At 45.5% G+C, this 11,801-nt stretch overlaps 1 protein-coding gene across 1 annotated transcript; it reads right to left on the bottom strand.

Moving 5' to 3' along the window:
- Positions 1-2,020: 2,020 nt before the first annotated feature.
- On the bottom strand, positions 2,021-2,290 carry LOC311046293 (acyl-CoA-binding protein-like; the record flags this gene model as incomplete). The annotated part of the gene is made up of 1 exon (XM_084058514.1): positions 2,021-2,290. The coding sequence occupies one exon, from the start codon at positions 2,288-2,290 to the stop codon at positions 2,021-2,023; it is 270 nt and encodes an 89-aa protein (XP_083914640.1).
- Between the last annotated feature and the right edge of the window lie 9,511 nt (positions 2,291-11,801).

Below are 11,801 nucleotides of genomic sequence, written 5' to 3'. Positions count from 1 at the left end.
ATCACAGGGGGGCCACATGCCACATTAGCATATTCATAGATCCTGGCATACTAAATGAGGGCAAAGATAGAGGAGCACTAAAGCTTCTATAGGGAGAGGAAAATGCTTCCCATGTGCATTATTGAACAGAGATTATTTCTTCCCCTTCTTCTTTTAACCACACAGAGGGGACACGAGGAAGGGGACTTTCATTTTAGTCGGTGTGCAAATTGCCTCGAAAGGGTCCGTTTGTACAATCTCAGAGTGAAATGAACACTCGGGATTCTACAGTATATTAAGGTACAGTGACTCCTCAGTCCTACAGTGTGCTTTTACCAGCATGTCATCCCATTATGGACACATGTTGTTATCTTCAGATGGGAATTAATGGACTAGACGTATAGACGTAGATAGAAACCGAGTCATCTGACTGACTCAGCAATGTCCTGCTGTGTCTAACATAAATGACATGTCATATCAATCAAGCAATCAATCAATCCATCAGTCTCTCTCTCTCTCTCTCTCTCTCTCTCTCTCTCTCTCTCTCTCTCTCTCTCTCTCTCTCTCACTCCTCTAGATGTCTCTGCCTCTTCCTCTCTGTGGTAAATGTTGAATTTATAATGCACCTTGCACACAAACACACCGACGGCAGAAGAAACTATATCAACCTGCTCATCGGTATAGCGGTTAGCGGTTCAGTGTCTTGCGCACTGGGGGGGGGGTCGAACCAGGAACCTCCCAATTCCAAGATGGTCAAGCTGCAGCACACCTCCGACTCTGTCTCCCTCTCTCTCTCTCTCTCTCTCTCTCTCTCTCTCCCATCTTCTCCCCCCTTGTAGAGAACGATGTGCTGTAATTCAACAGGCTACAAGCGTGACAGGGCTGCAGTCCATGTGGTCAGAATGGTGATCGATCTCTGGCTGATGTGTGGTCAGGCTAGGTCCCTTCAACATCGTGATTCACACAAAAAAAAAACGGTAGCGGAGATATTGTAGTTGAGGTTTCAGCCTAAAGCAGTGGTTCTCAAAATGGGGCCCAGGGATCCTCAGGGTTCCTTGGGGGGGGGGGGGTTCCAAATGGACCCTTACAGATCCATAACTCTGAGAGCATACAAATGGAACCGGTCCATTTGGTTCCATTTGTACACTCTCAGAGTTATGGGGTCCATGAAGTTAAAAAGGTTTGAGAACCACTGGCCTAAAAGACGCTTCTTTCTGGTCCTGATTATAGCTCAATTACCGCCGGACATTTGTCAGCCAGTGGTTGATTTCTGGGTAATCGTAGGTTACCTACCTGTTATTGCACTTTTAGAATGCCAGTCAATCTGTTAGCTGTAATGCTGTTTTCATGCTTGAATCTTCAATAAACTGTCTACACTTCACCGTGAGTGAAATATTCATATTTTTCACAATATACCTCGGGCAACCCGATCTGACGCCCATAAGGTTTGTGCATAACTGGTATCCCCCTCTGGCAAGAGGCAACATCCGATGCGGAACAGCCATATTTTGTAAAAGTTTCTTTTCCCCTAAGCCATCAGACTTCTGAACTCTATAAACCCCTCTGTAATAACTCATTGAACAACCCCAGCTACAGTAGGCCTATGTGTTCCGGCTGTGTGCAATATCTTTCATGCTGCTCCTGAGAATTCTTTGTTGTGAAATATATTCTACATTTTATGTTTTACAATAATGTGTTATTTCTGTTTTTGTCATATTCTCATTAGAATTTTCAGTATTTAGTATCTTTATTTAAAAAGATTAGTAGTACTTACTAATCGTAAGCCAGTGGAACAAAACTTTGTTCAGGATGCATTTTATGTATTGCTATAAGAACCTTACCCACTTAAACCCACTAGTCTTCTTAAACCGGTCTTGAGTTACATAGTAGGCTACTTGGACTGCTTTTATTCGTCTACCAAATCTCTTCACCAAATATAACCGATCTACAAGCTCACAACGTGACGCATTGTGAGCTTGTAGATCGGCTACTTTTGGCTAATGTTTTCTCCCAGAATGTGGATGCATGGGCCTCGAGTGGTTTACATTCCATATTTGCCCTTCAGCTCTTCCACCAAGGCGATGTACTCGCTCATGGCGTCTTCTTGGCTCTTTCCTTTCTGCTTCTCCCAGGCGTCCCACTTGGCCTTCCCAGTGAAGTCCAGCATCCAGGGCCGCGCCGTGTTCACGTCTCCCACGGTGGCTTGTTTGAACAGGGCATAGATCCTCAGCATCTCCTCGTCCGCTGGCTTGGTCTTCAGCTGCTTCACCTCGTTGGCCGCTGTGTCGAACTTAGTCTTAGTGTCGGCCATGATAACTGATCCTTAAGGGAACTTAGTCTACGATTCGGAAAACAGAACAGTGGAAGCTGTTTGGGGTCCACTATTCAAACGATCGGACACTGGAAGCTATTTGGGGTCCACTATTCAAAAGACAGAACCGGGAGCTATTTGGATCTCTCGGTCGTCTCTCTAATGCTGGTCTCACGTCCTCTCCAGTGCTGATCTCACACTTATCTCTTTGGAACTACACTTATGCACTATTTACCCCATACGCTTCTGTTGCACGAAGATGTCATGTGTCGTCATCAGGGTGCCTGGTTCAGAATATGACATGAAATAGGGGTTCTCAAAATGTCAAGGGCCCCAAAATTAATCATTTGGCCACTTAGCATGGCTGCCGTGGTAAGTGATCAGATGGGTGGGCCGTGTGCATTTTCAGAGGATGTTTATTTCTTATGATCAATCAATCGATTGTCTCCAGGATTGGATCAATGGGACTAGCTAATGTATAGGGTACTTTAAGTTCTTAATTATCATCAGCCTTTTTTCAAGGTTTTAAAGAAAAAAAAACACTTTATTTTTACTTTAAGTGTTTTATATTATGTTAGAATGTTATTATGTTATAATGTTATTATCTTTAAAATCTTAGCATTTTGCCAAGTATTTGTGGGCTCACTCGCAATATCCTCACAGCCCACCAGTGGGCGCCGACACACAGGTTAAGAATCGCTGGCTTAGCTTAGCTTTAAAAAAGAAAGACGTTTTTTTTTCTAAAGTCCTCCTACTACGGTGTTCACCGTGACGCTGGCCACAATGATGCCCACGATGAAGGCGGCGGCCTTCGCCTGTCCCATCATGTAGGACAGGATCAGGAAGCTCACTCCCAGGAAGACCGCCATGCCCGTGGTCTTCCTCGCCAGCAGCTCCTCGGGCAAGTTGGCCACGATGATGCCCATCAGGAAGATGATGGCCTCGGGCCACGCGTAGCCCAGCACGCCCATGAGCTTCAGGGTCAGGAAGCTCACGCCCACCAGGGCGGAGGCGCGCCCGATCCGGCTGGGCAGCAGCCGGAGGCCCACCAGGAAGATGGTGGCCTGCAGCCACGTGTAGTCCAGGACGAAGACGCTGACCGCCAGGAAGACGGCCACGGCCGTGGCGATGCCGGCCAAGCGTGCGACCCCCATGTGCGTGGCCACCCGTCGAAGCTCGCACAAAAGAAACAAATTTCACCCACCGTTTTCCACCTGTAAACCCTGTGGTGTGACAATAAGATTCTGAATGCTTCGTGTGGCCGTCAAACTGTCCGTCTCACGTCTGTCTCTGTCTGTCTGTCTCTCTCTCTCTGTCACCCGTCTGCCAGCCTGCCTGCCTGCCTGCCTGCCTGCCTGTCTGTCTGTCTGTCTGTCTGTCGGTCCTAACACAGGCCACCACACAGGATTGCTTTTCTGTATGTAGGCTACTGTATATCACTGTAGGGGGAGATCTAGCGCTGCTGTGCCCTCAACCGCGGCCTGTGTTTACGTTGACATGCCTGATATTATGCTGCTGAAGTGACGTCTCACCCACTAACGGCCGTTGAATGCTTCGAGTATACGTCTTTTTCCTTCCTCCTTTGACGTTGGCACCTGGATCAGATGAAGCTCTTGTGGGGTTGCGTTGAGGGAATGTGCACATCCCACTGAAAACATGCTGCTTAGATATCCGGTGGTGTTTGTGCTCTTGTCATCACGATGAGTCAGCAGCTGCGCCCAAATATGGAGTCCCACCCATGATGTCAGACATGTCTAGTTCTATGACCAGACGCTTTATTGAGTTCAGCTTTAAGCACTGCCTCTAGTCTTTAGTAAAACAGATCTGAGTTGCACTGTACTTGGTGCACCGTTTCTTCCCCCGATCTACACGAATCTTCAACAAAAATAGCAAATCTACAAGCTCACAACGCGTGCTTATGGATTTGCTATTTTTGCCAAATGTTCCCCCCAGAAGATGGGGTTGATGATGGGGTTCAAGTTGTTAAAGGGATAGTTCACCCCCGAAATGACTTTTTTTCTATCGATTAGTCACCCCACGGAGACTTGAATTAATGGATATTTTCTTGTTTTTGTCACATTCCTACGCTAAAAAATGGGATGACCAGTAGTGGTTCCGGTAGGGGACTCCTTTGTGTCTCCTACCGTAACCTCTGCCTACCGGTCGGCCGACTGCCGGTCATCAAATTATTGGCTTAGGAATGCGACAAAAACAAAAAAATCCTTTTGGGGGTGAACTATCCCTTTAATAACCAGTTTTATTCAGTTATTTCTGGGCCCGTTATAAAAGCTTCGCATAAAATGTATTATACTTTTACGTTAATCTGTTCAAAGATTAAGGTCCAAAGGATTAAGGTCCACACTCAGTTTAAATCTGAGAGTGTACAAATGGAACCAAATGTACCCAAAAGATCTTCACAAAATGATTATTTTGATTTCGTTCAGATTTTCAGTCGGTTTCGACCTTCTGGCTGTGAGGTCTGCTTTGCGTCAGTAGCCTACGTGACGCATGGTCTGCACATGGAAATAATGTGGACGAGTGCTTTGATCCATCTCTGCGTGGGTGTTCAGCTGCTGTCTCCTTTCAATGGAGGCTTGCTTTAGACCCCTGACAAACATATGGACCCACCAGGGGTTATTTGGTTACATCTATATACCAAATGGAGCCTTAAATGAACACCAAGAGTTTTTACTGTATACGCTGACAGCAGATTTTTACAATAACCGTGCAGACAGCATAATTAATTAGATTTCTGTTGCAATCAACTCCAGTGGTGAACAGTAAGTAAATGTACTTGAATACTGTACTTAAGCAAATTGTTTGAATATTTGTATTTTTGGATGGGTATGACCTTCACTCCACTATATTTCAAAGACACATATTGTACTTTTGTCTACACTATTACAAGGAAGGTGAAAGTACATTGAATGAATTAACCACTTAAGCCCTATTTAAAATACACAGCAGATCTATAAGCTCAAAACTCATCACGATCCGACACGTTTTAGACGTGTAGATCTGCTATGTTCACCATTATTGATATTTCATGAACATTTCAGGAAAATCTTTGATTTTTTGGGGGGGAAAAAGAATTTGGCCTACTTCGTGATTTGTACTTTTTGAATACTTAAGTATTTTAAAAAGCATTTGCTTTTGAATACATGCGTATTTTTACAAGCAAGTACTCCAGTCCTTTGCCAGAGCAACTTTCACTTGTAGTTGAGTAACAGTATTTATAATTTGACTGAAGTACTGGGGTTGAGTACTTTTCCCAACACTGACAATAGCCCAGCCACGCATGGCTGCGGGCGAAGTAATTAGGTCTCCATGGCAATCAACTCGACTAGCCACGGTGCAAATCGGCGCTGTCGGGTGGAAACCTCGTAAGTCCAAAAAACGTCCCCCATACTACACTGTCTGCTGTGTAGCATGGGGGATTTTCAGAGCCTGCCTGTGCTGGTGTTGCTATGGTGATCGATTTGCTTATTTGGGAGATAAACAGGCATAGGCGTCCTCGATTGGTCAACTCAACTCACATACACTCCCACCACTAAAACAAAAATGAAAAACAAGATAAACGACATAGTCTCACTCTCAAGTAGTAGGCTACTATAGTGACTTTATGGGACTGGGTGTGCCGAAGCGTCAAGCGGTTTACATGACGGGGGTGCCCTTCGCGTCATTTGGTGCCGTCCCGAGCACTTCCGCATTCCTGGTAAGCGGAAGTGCCGTTCTCAAACCCAAGACGTAAAAGGGTGACGGCTCCAGTAAAAAGTGTTAAAATGACCGAGGCACGGTGTCTGAAGCGGACTTGAGCCACGAAACGCACCGCAGAACGAGTCCCGAAGTCCGCTTCGTGCCGACTCAGCGCCGTCCGAGTTACGCCCCGATAGGCACAGAAACGTAAATCATGTGACGCCAGCTTACAGTGACGTCGTAGCAGGGATTTTCCGATCAACAGGCATCGGCGTCCTCGATTGGTCAACTCAGCTCCATCGTCATCATGGATTGCTCAGTCGTTGCGTGACGTTCGTATTGCTGAATCAATATAAGTAAGTAGTTCACACTCTATTTCTTTTACACAATAGGAATTCATCAATAGAGTTTGTGCACTGTGGTGCTCGAGTGAGAAATGTTCTTCTGGATGGTGCACCTGAGAGGACAAGTTACAGATGGTCCAACTGCTGTGACAGTGGGACATGAGGTGTACTCCTTTAGACGGTCCAGTTGCATGGATCGGATTGACGTTCACGTCTTCAACGCACTGTCTTTATGCTGGACGAAGCTGCCCCCAGTGACAACGGGACGAGAAGATGCCCTCGATGTTCCCTACATGAGCAGTGGCGAAACAGCTGTGCTAATAGAAGATGCCATCTACATCTGGGGGGCATGGGGCCTCTGGAAAGTGATTTTTGCATTTGATGTCGACACCCACCGATGGCTCAAGCATAAGGTGTTTGGGACTGTTCCAAACATGAGGTACGGGCACCACTCAGCCTGTGTCTTGGGGAAGGTCATGTATATCTTTGGAGGATACACCCATATTGAAAAATCCAGGACTAACATATTCTCCAAGTTGGACACCACCACAATGGTCTGGTCTTCACTTAACACCAGAGGCACTCCATATCCTTCAGCAAATCACTCTGCCACCATCATTGGGACAAAGATGTTTGTATTTGGGGGCAAAGGGTTTGGGGGCGAAGGGTACCACTACAGCGGCATCAGACTGTTTGACACAGAGACCAACTGCTGGCTGAGCACGCCTTCTGCACATCTTTTTCCAAAACGACGCTGGGGTCATGCAGCCTTTGACTTCAATGGAGAGCTGTACGTACAGTATTTGGTGGTCACAACGATAAGCAGGCCTTCAATGATCTGTGGAAATTCAGTCCTGAGACTTTCTCCTGGATGAAGGTTGAGCCCAAAGGGAAAGGCCCGTCTACGATGCATAGCATGTGCTGTTGCATGGTGGGAGATCGTGTCATCCTCTTTAAAGATGACCTGTACATCTTAGACTTAATTTCTAGTTTAAAGACGTTATGCAAGCTAGCAGTTATTCAGTATGGTCTGGAACAGTCTGGACTACCACACAACATCAGGTGGGAAATGGCAGCCATGACTAGAAAGAACTACAGAACTACTACCTCAAGAACTACAGACCAGTAGGTATCATTCCTTTCCTTTCTTTCCAAAACTCTTGCCCAGTCTGCCTCCCATTCTGCAGTCCTGATTCTTCTAGACCTATCTGCAGCATTTGACACCAGATGCTCCTGGACACCCTCGCTGACCTAGGCATCGCTGAGACGGCTCTAAAGTGGTTTTCCTCCTTCCTAACTGACCGGAATAAAAATAACAAAAATAACAAGGGCCATGAAGAACGCAGGAATGTAGACAATGCTCTGATTAAAATGCACAACAGCCTGCAACATGACTAAACCAAACACATTTCAAAAACTACAAAGACATAAAACATTTACAAAAAAAAACAAAAACAAACATAACAATTTAAAAAAGACAAAAACTGTGCCACCCACTTCTCTACAATTGCTCATTCCTTTCGATTCTTCTTATTGTTATTTTCGAAAGGCGTTCGTTTCCCGCGTCCGCACGTCTTGTGTTTTCAGTTACATTATATTTGTTATCCTTTTTGGGGGGGCCTCATGTGGCGCAGGGGTAAAGTACTAGCCTCGCGTAGCCAGACTATATCACTGCGTGGATATGAGTCTGGTGCTTCTATGAGGATGTTTTTTTCCCCGAAGGGGCGGGATCAAAACAATGGCTCTGGACGCAATTGGTTAGACCAGGGGTCGGCAACAGGCGGCCCGCGGGCCGAAATTGGCCCCCCAGAAATAATATCTGGCCCGTGAGATAATTTTGATAAAAAAACAATTTTGGAAAAAAAATTTTTTTTTTTTTTAGAAAAATATTTTTTGATTTTGAACCCACTTTTGAAATCATGCACTCATAAACACGATGCATTTTAAAGGATTTATAACATTTTATAGCTAGATTAGAGGAAAATGGAGAAGAAAAAAAAAATCACCAGAAAAATCGCCTGTGCTGATATTTAAACCGGAAAAAATGTTGATTTATATTGGTCAAACAGAACCGAATTAGACCCAAATTAGACCCGAATTAGACTGAGTTAGACCCGAATTAGACCCGAAAAATTTTGCGCCCGCGCGCGGGCGCGTGTTCGCGGGGAGGCCCGGCCCGCGATGGAATGTCTGGGAGTGATATTGGCCCTAGGCTTATCTCAGTTGCCTACCCCTGGGTTAGACCTACAACCAACTACCAATTACAGTCTCCCATATTTGAATACTGGGCCCTGATTGGTCACCCCAGACTTCGGGAGCAGGAAATGGATTCACAACGGAGCGGGGCCAGACCCAAATTGCAGAGGGCATTGAACCCCTAGACCGCAAAGTCTAGGGGTTCAATTCAACAAACACAATTGGCCGTGTTCGGGGCGGGGAAGCCGGATGGAGAGATGATCTTTGTCACTGCTCACACTCCTATGGGCTGTCAGTGGGGTATGATGACTGGGAGGAGTAGGATGGAGGGATATATATTGAATTCATAAATCCTATCGTGTGTGTGTGTGTGTGTGTGTGTGTGTGTGTGTGTGTGTGTGTGTGTGTGTGTGTGTGTGTGCGCGTGCGCGTGCGCGTGCGCGTGCATGTGCGCGCATGTGTTTGTTCTTTTCTGTCTCCTCATTTCTACTACTTCTCTGATATAGTCATTTATCCTCCAGGTGCCATAAAACTGTTCATGTGTAACAGACTGTTCTCTGCGTTCAGGGCTGCTGCTACAGCTTTTTGTTTTTTCTACAGTTTACCTTTGTTCAGGAGGTTGATAGGCTGCCTGGGACCCGGAAGGTTCCTGGTTTGATCCACAGCTTTCTCCTGACAAAGTGTCCTTGAGCAAGACACTGAACCCTTAACTGCTTCTGAGGAGCATATTGGTGCCACTCTGTGTCTCAGAGAACGACTGTGGACAGATCAGATACCTTCCCAGGTAGGTTTGGTCATTTCAAACAACTTTTTTTTTTTTAATGCAATGACTTTTATTTCAGCATGCTTAACTTTCCAGGAAGAGAAAGGCTGCAGGTTTTATTTGCTGATGCCATTGGTAGCCAGGTTTATGAACTGTCCACAGCTCACCAATGAGACACAGAGGGAGTAAACATAAATACCATCTTGTAATGAGCATTAGTGAGGACCAATTCCATGAACATACAGTAAGGTTGAAAATAAGTGAAGTGCTCCTTTAAGGAAAAATCTATCAAATGAGTCAGTTAAAAGTAGCAGATTATACCAACCATGGCAGATAGTCAGTCGTACATAGTGTACAGAGAAACAGCGTATAGCTGCGTAGGTGTGCACATGGATAAAGATTCAGGAGGCCCCTGGGCCAATCATCTTTTAGGGCAGCGGTTCTCAAACTTTTAATTTCAAGGACCCCCATTTTGAAATACATTAGGCCACGGACCACCATTTGGAAAGATGTTTTATCTCAGGGGTATATCTACACTATAAAATCCTAACTCAGGGAGCGTACAAATGGAACCAAACGGACCCGTGAGGGTCCGTTTGGTTCCATTTGTACGTTCTCTGAGTTACATACCTGTAACTCTTCAAGGACCCCTGGGGGTTCCTAAACCACACTTTTTTTTATCGGCCCCCCACACAAAGAACAAGTGCACATCTTATTATACAGGATTTTCCTATACAGTACTTGCATGATATTTATTTGCGTGTAAAACACAACACACACACAGTGTGAAGTGAGTGGTGCCTGCACTCCTGATTGTGTTTAATTAGTGCAACTGGTTGCATCTTTGTGTTGCAATCAGCTGCAGCTGTTGAGGCCGTGCTCAAACATACGGACGGACGGACGGACAGACAGACACACACACAAAGTCAGTCCTTGTGAGCACCACTCAAAAAATAAAATCAATCTTAAAAATACTTGTCAGCTCTGTCAGTCAGAACATGATGTTATTCAGATGGCTATATAGGAGGGGACTTGTACTATAGTCTGATGGGCCCACATATTTGAGCGTTAACCTACTATATAATATTTAATAAATAAATATATAATGTAAACATAATACTGTATGGCCCCCGGGGGTCCCGGCAGTTAAGGGCACTGGCGTACACAGGCCTATAGTGAATTATGTGTTGAATTCAGATGGAATCCATATCTAGGAGTCTTCAGAAGCGATGCAGCTGCCAGTCAAAACCTGTGCGTGTGCGTGTGTGTGTGTGTGTGTGTGTGTGTGTGTGTGTGTGCTTGCGTGTGTACAGAGTGTATGCAGATTAAACAAACACACACACACAGCCTTCCTCTCTGCTCTCCTCTCATCTCACAGGTCTACCTCACTGTACAAGGCTATGTGAAAATATGAATAATTCAAAAACTCACATTGACTGACGCATGCATTCATGGATGTGTGTGTGTGTGAGCACACACACACACACACACACACACACACACACACACACACACACACACACACACACACACACACACACACACATGCGTGCACACACACGCGCACACACACGTGCGCGTGCAGAGATATCTTGTGTGTGTGTGTGTGCGTGCGTGCGTGCGTGCATGTGTGAGTGAGAGAGAGACAGACACCAGAGAGACCAGAGAGGGACAGACAGACAGACAGACAGACAGACAGACAGAGAATGAAGTAAGTTATAATGTGATGTATCCTCAGCTAGGTAAACACAGGGATTACACACTATGGGATTCCAGTCACGTTACTGAGTCACACAGTAGACAGGAGGGCAGAGGCAGCCTTCAACCTGGCAGTATCTCACAAGACAGACAACATATAGTACAATACAATGTTATTGTATGCTTGTACACACGCACAAACACACGCGCGCGCGCGTGCGTGCGTGCGTGTGTGTGTGTTGTTATTGTATGCTCGCTCACACACACACACACACACACACACACACACACACACACACACACACACACACACACACACACACATTGGGAAAGCAGTCTTGAGCTTTCTCTGTATTCTAAAGTGTAGGACGATAAAACAGTAAAACCCCTCGCCTGTGGGGGGCAGCATTACACTTGTCAGTGTACAGCAGCCTACCGGAAACCACAGAGAAGGATAAGAAGTAACCTCGCATCACCAGTCTTTCCACCTCGGAGGAAGTAGTGTTGCCAGCCCTCTATGGTTGCCAGGTCTGCTTATTATAAGCGACTTTTGACCTGTTTTTCAGTAAAGTTAACTTTACTGAAAAACACACACACACACACACACACACACACACACACACACACACACACACACACACTACCAATCTATCGCTACCAATATTTATAAGCAATTGCTTATAAATATTGGTAGTCGCGGGTTGCAGGTTGTTGGGGCGTTGTTTGTTTTTAAAGTGTAGTTGCTTATTTGGGCTTGATGTCTAATGTTTATTAAACCAAATTAATATGTATTTATGTCTGCAGACCCCCACAT

This window comes from Gymnoscopelus microlampas (assembly GCF_963454915.1).
Source record: "Gymnoscopelus microlampas genome assembly, chromosome: 5".
Lineage (NCBI taxonomy): Eukaryota > Metazoa > Chordata > Actinopteri > Myctophiformes > Myctophidae > Gymnoscopelus > Gymnoscopelus microlampas.
This window is presented reverse-complemented; position numbering and strand designations above follow the sequence as displayed.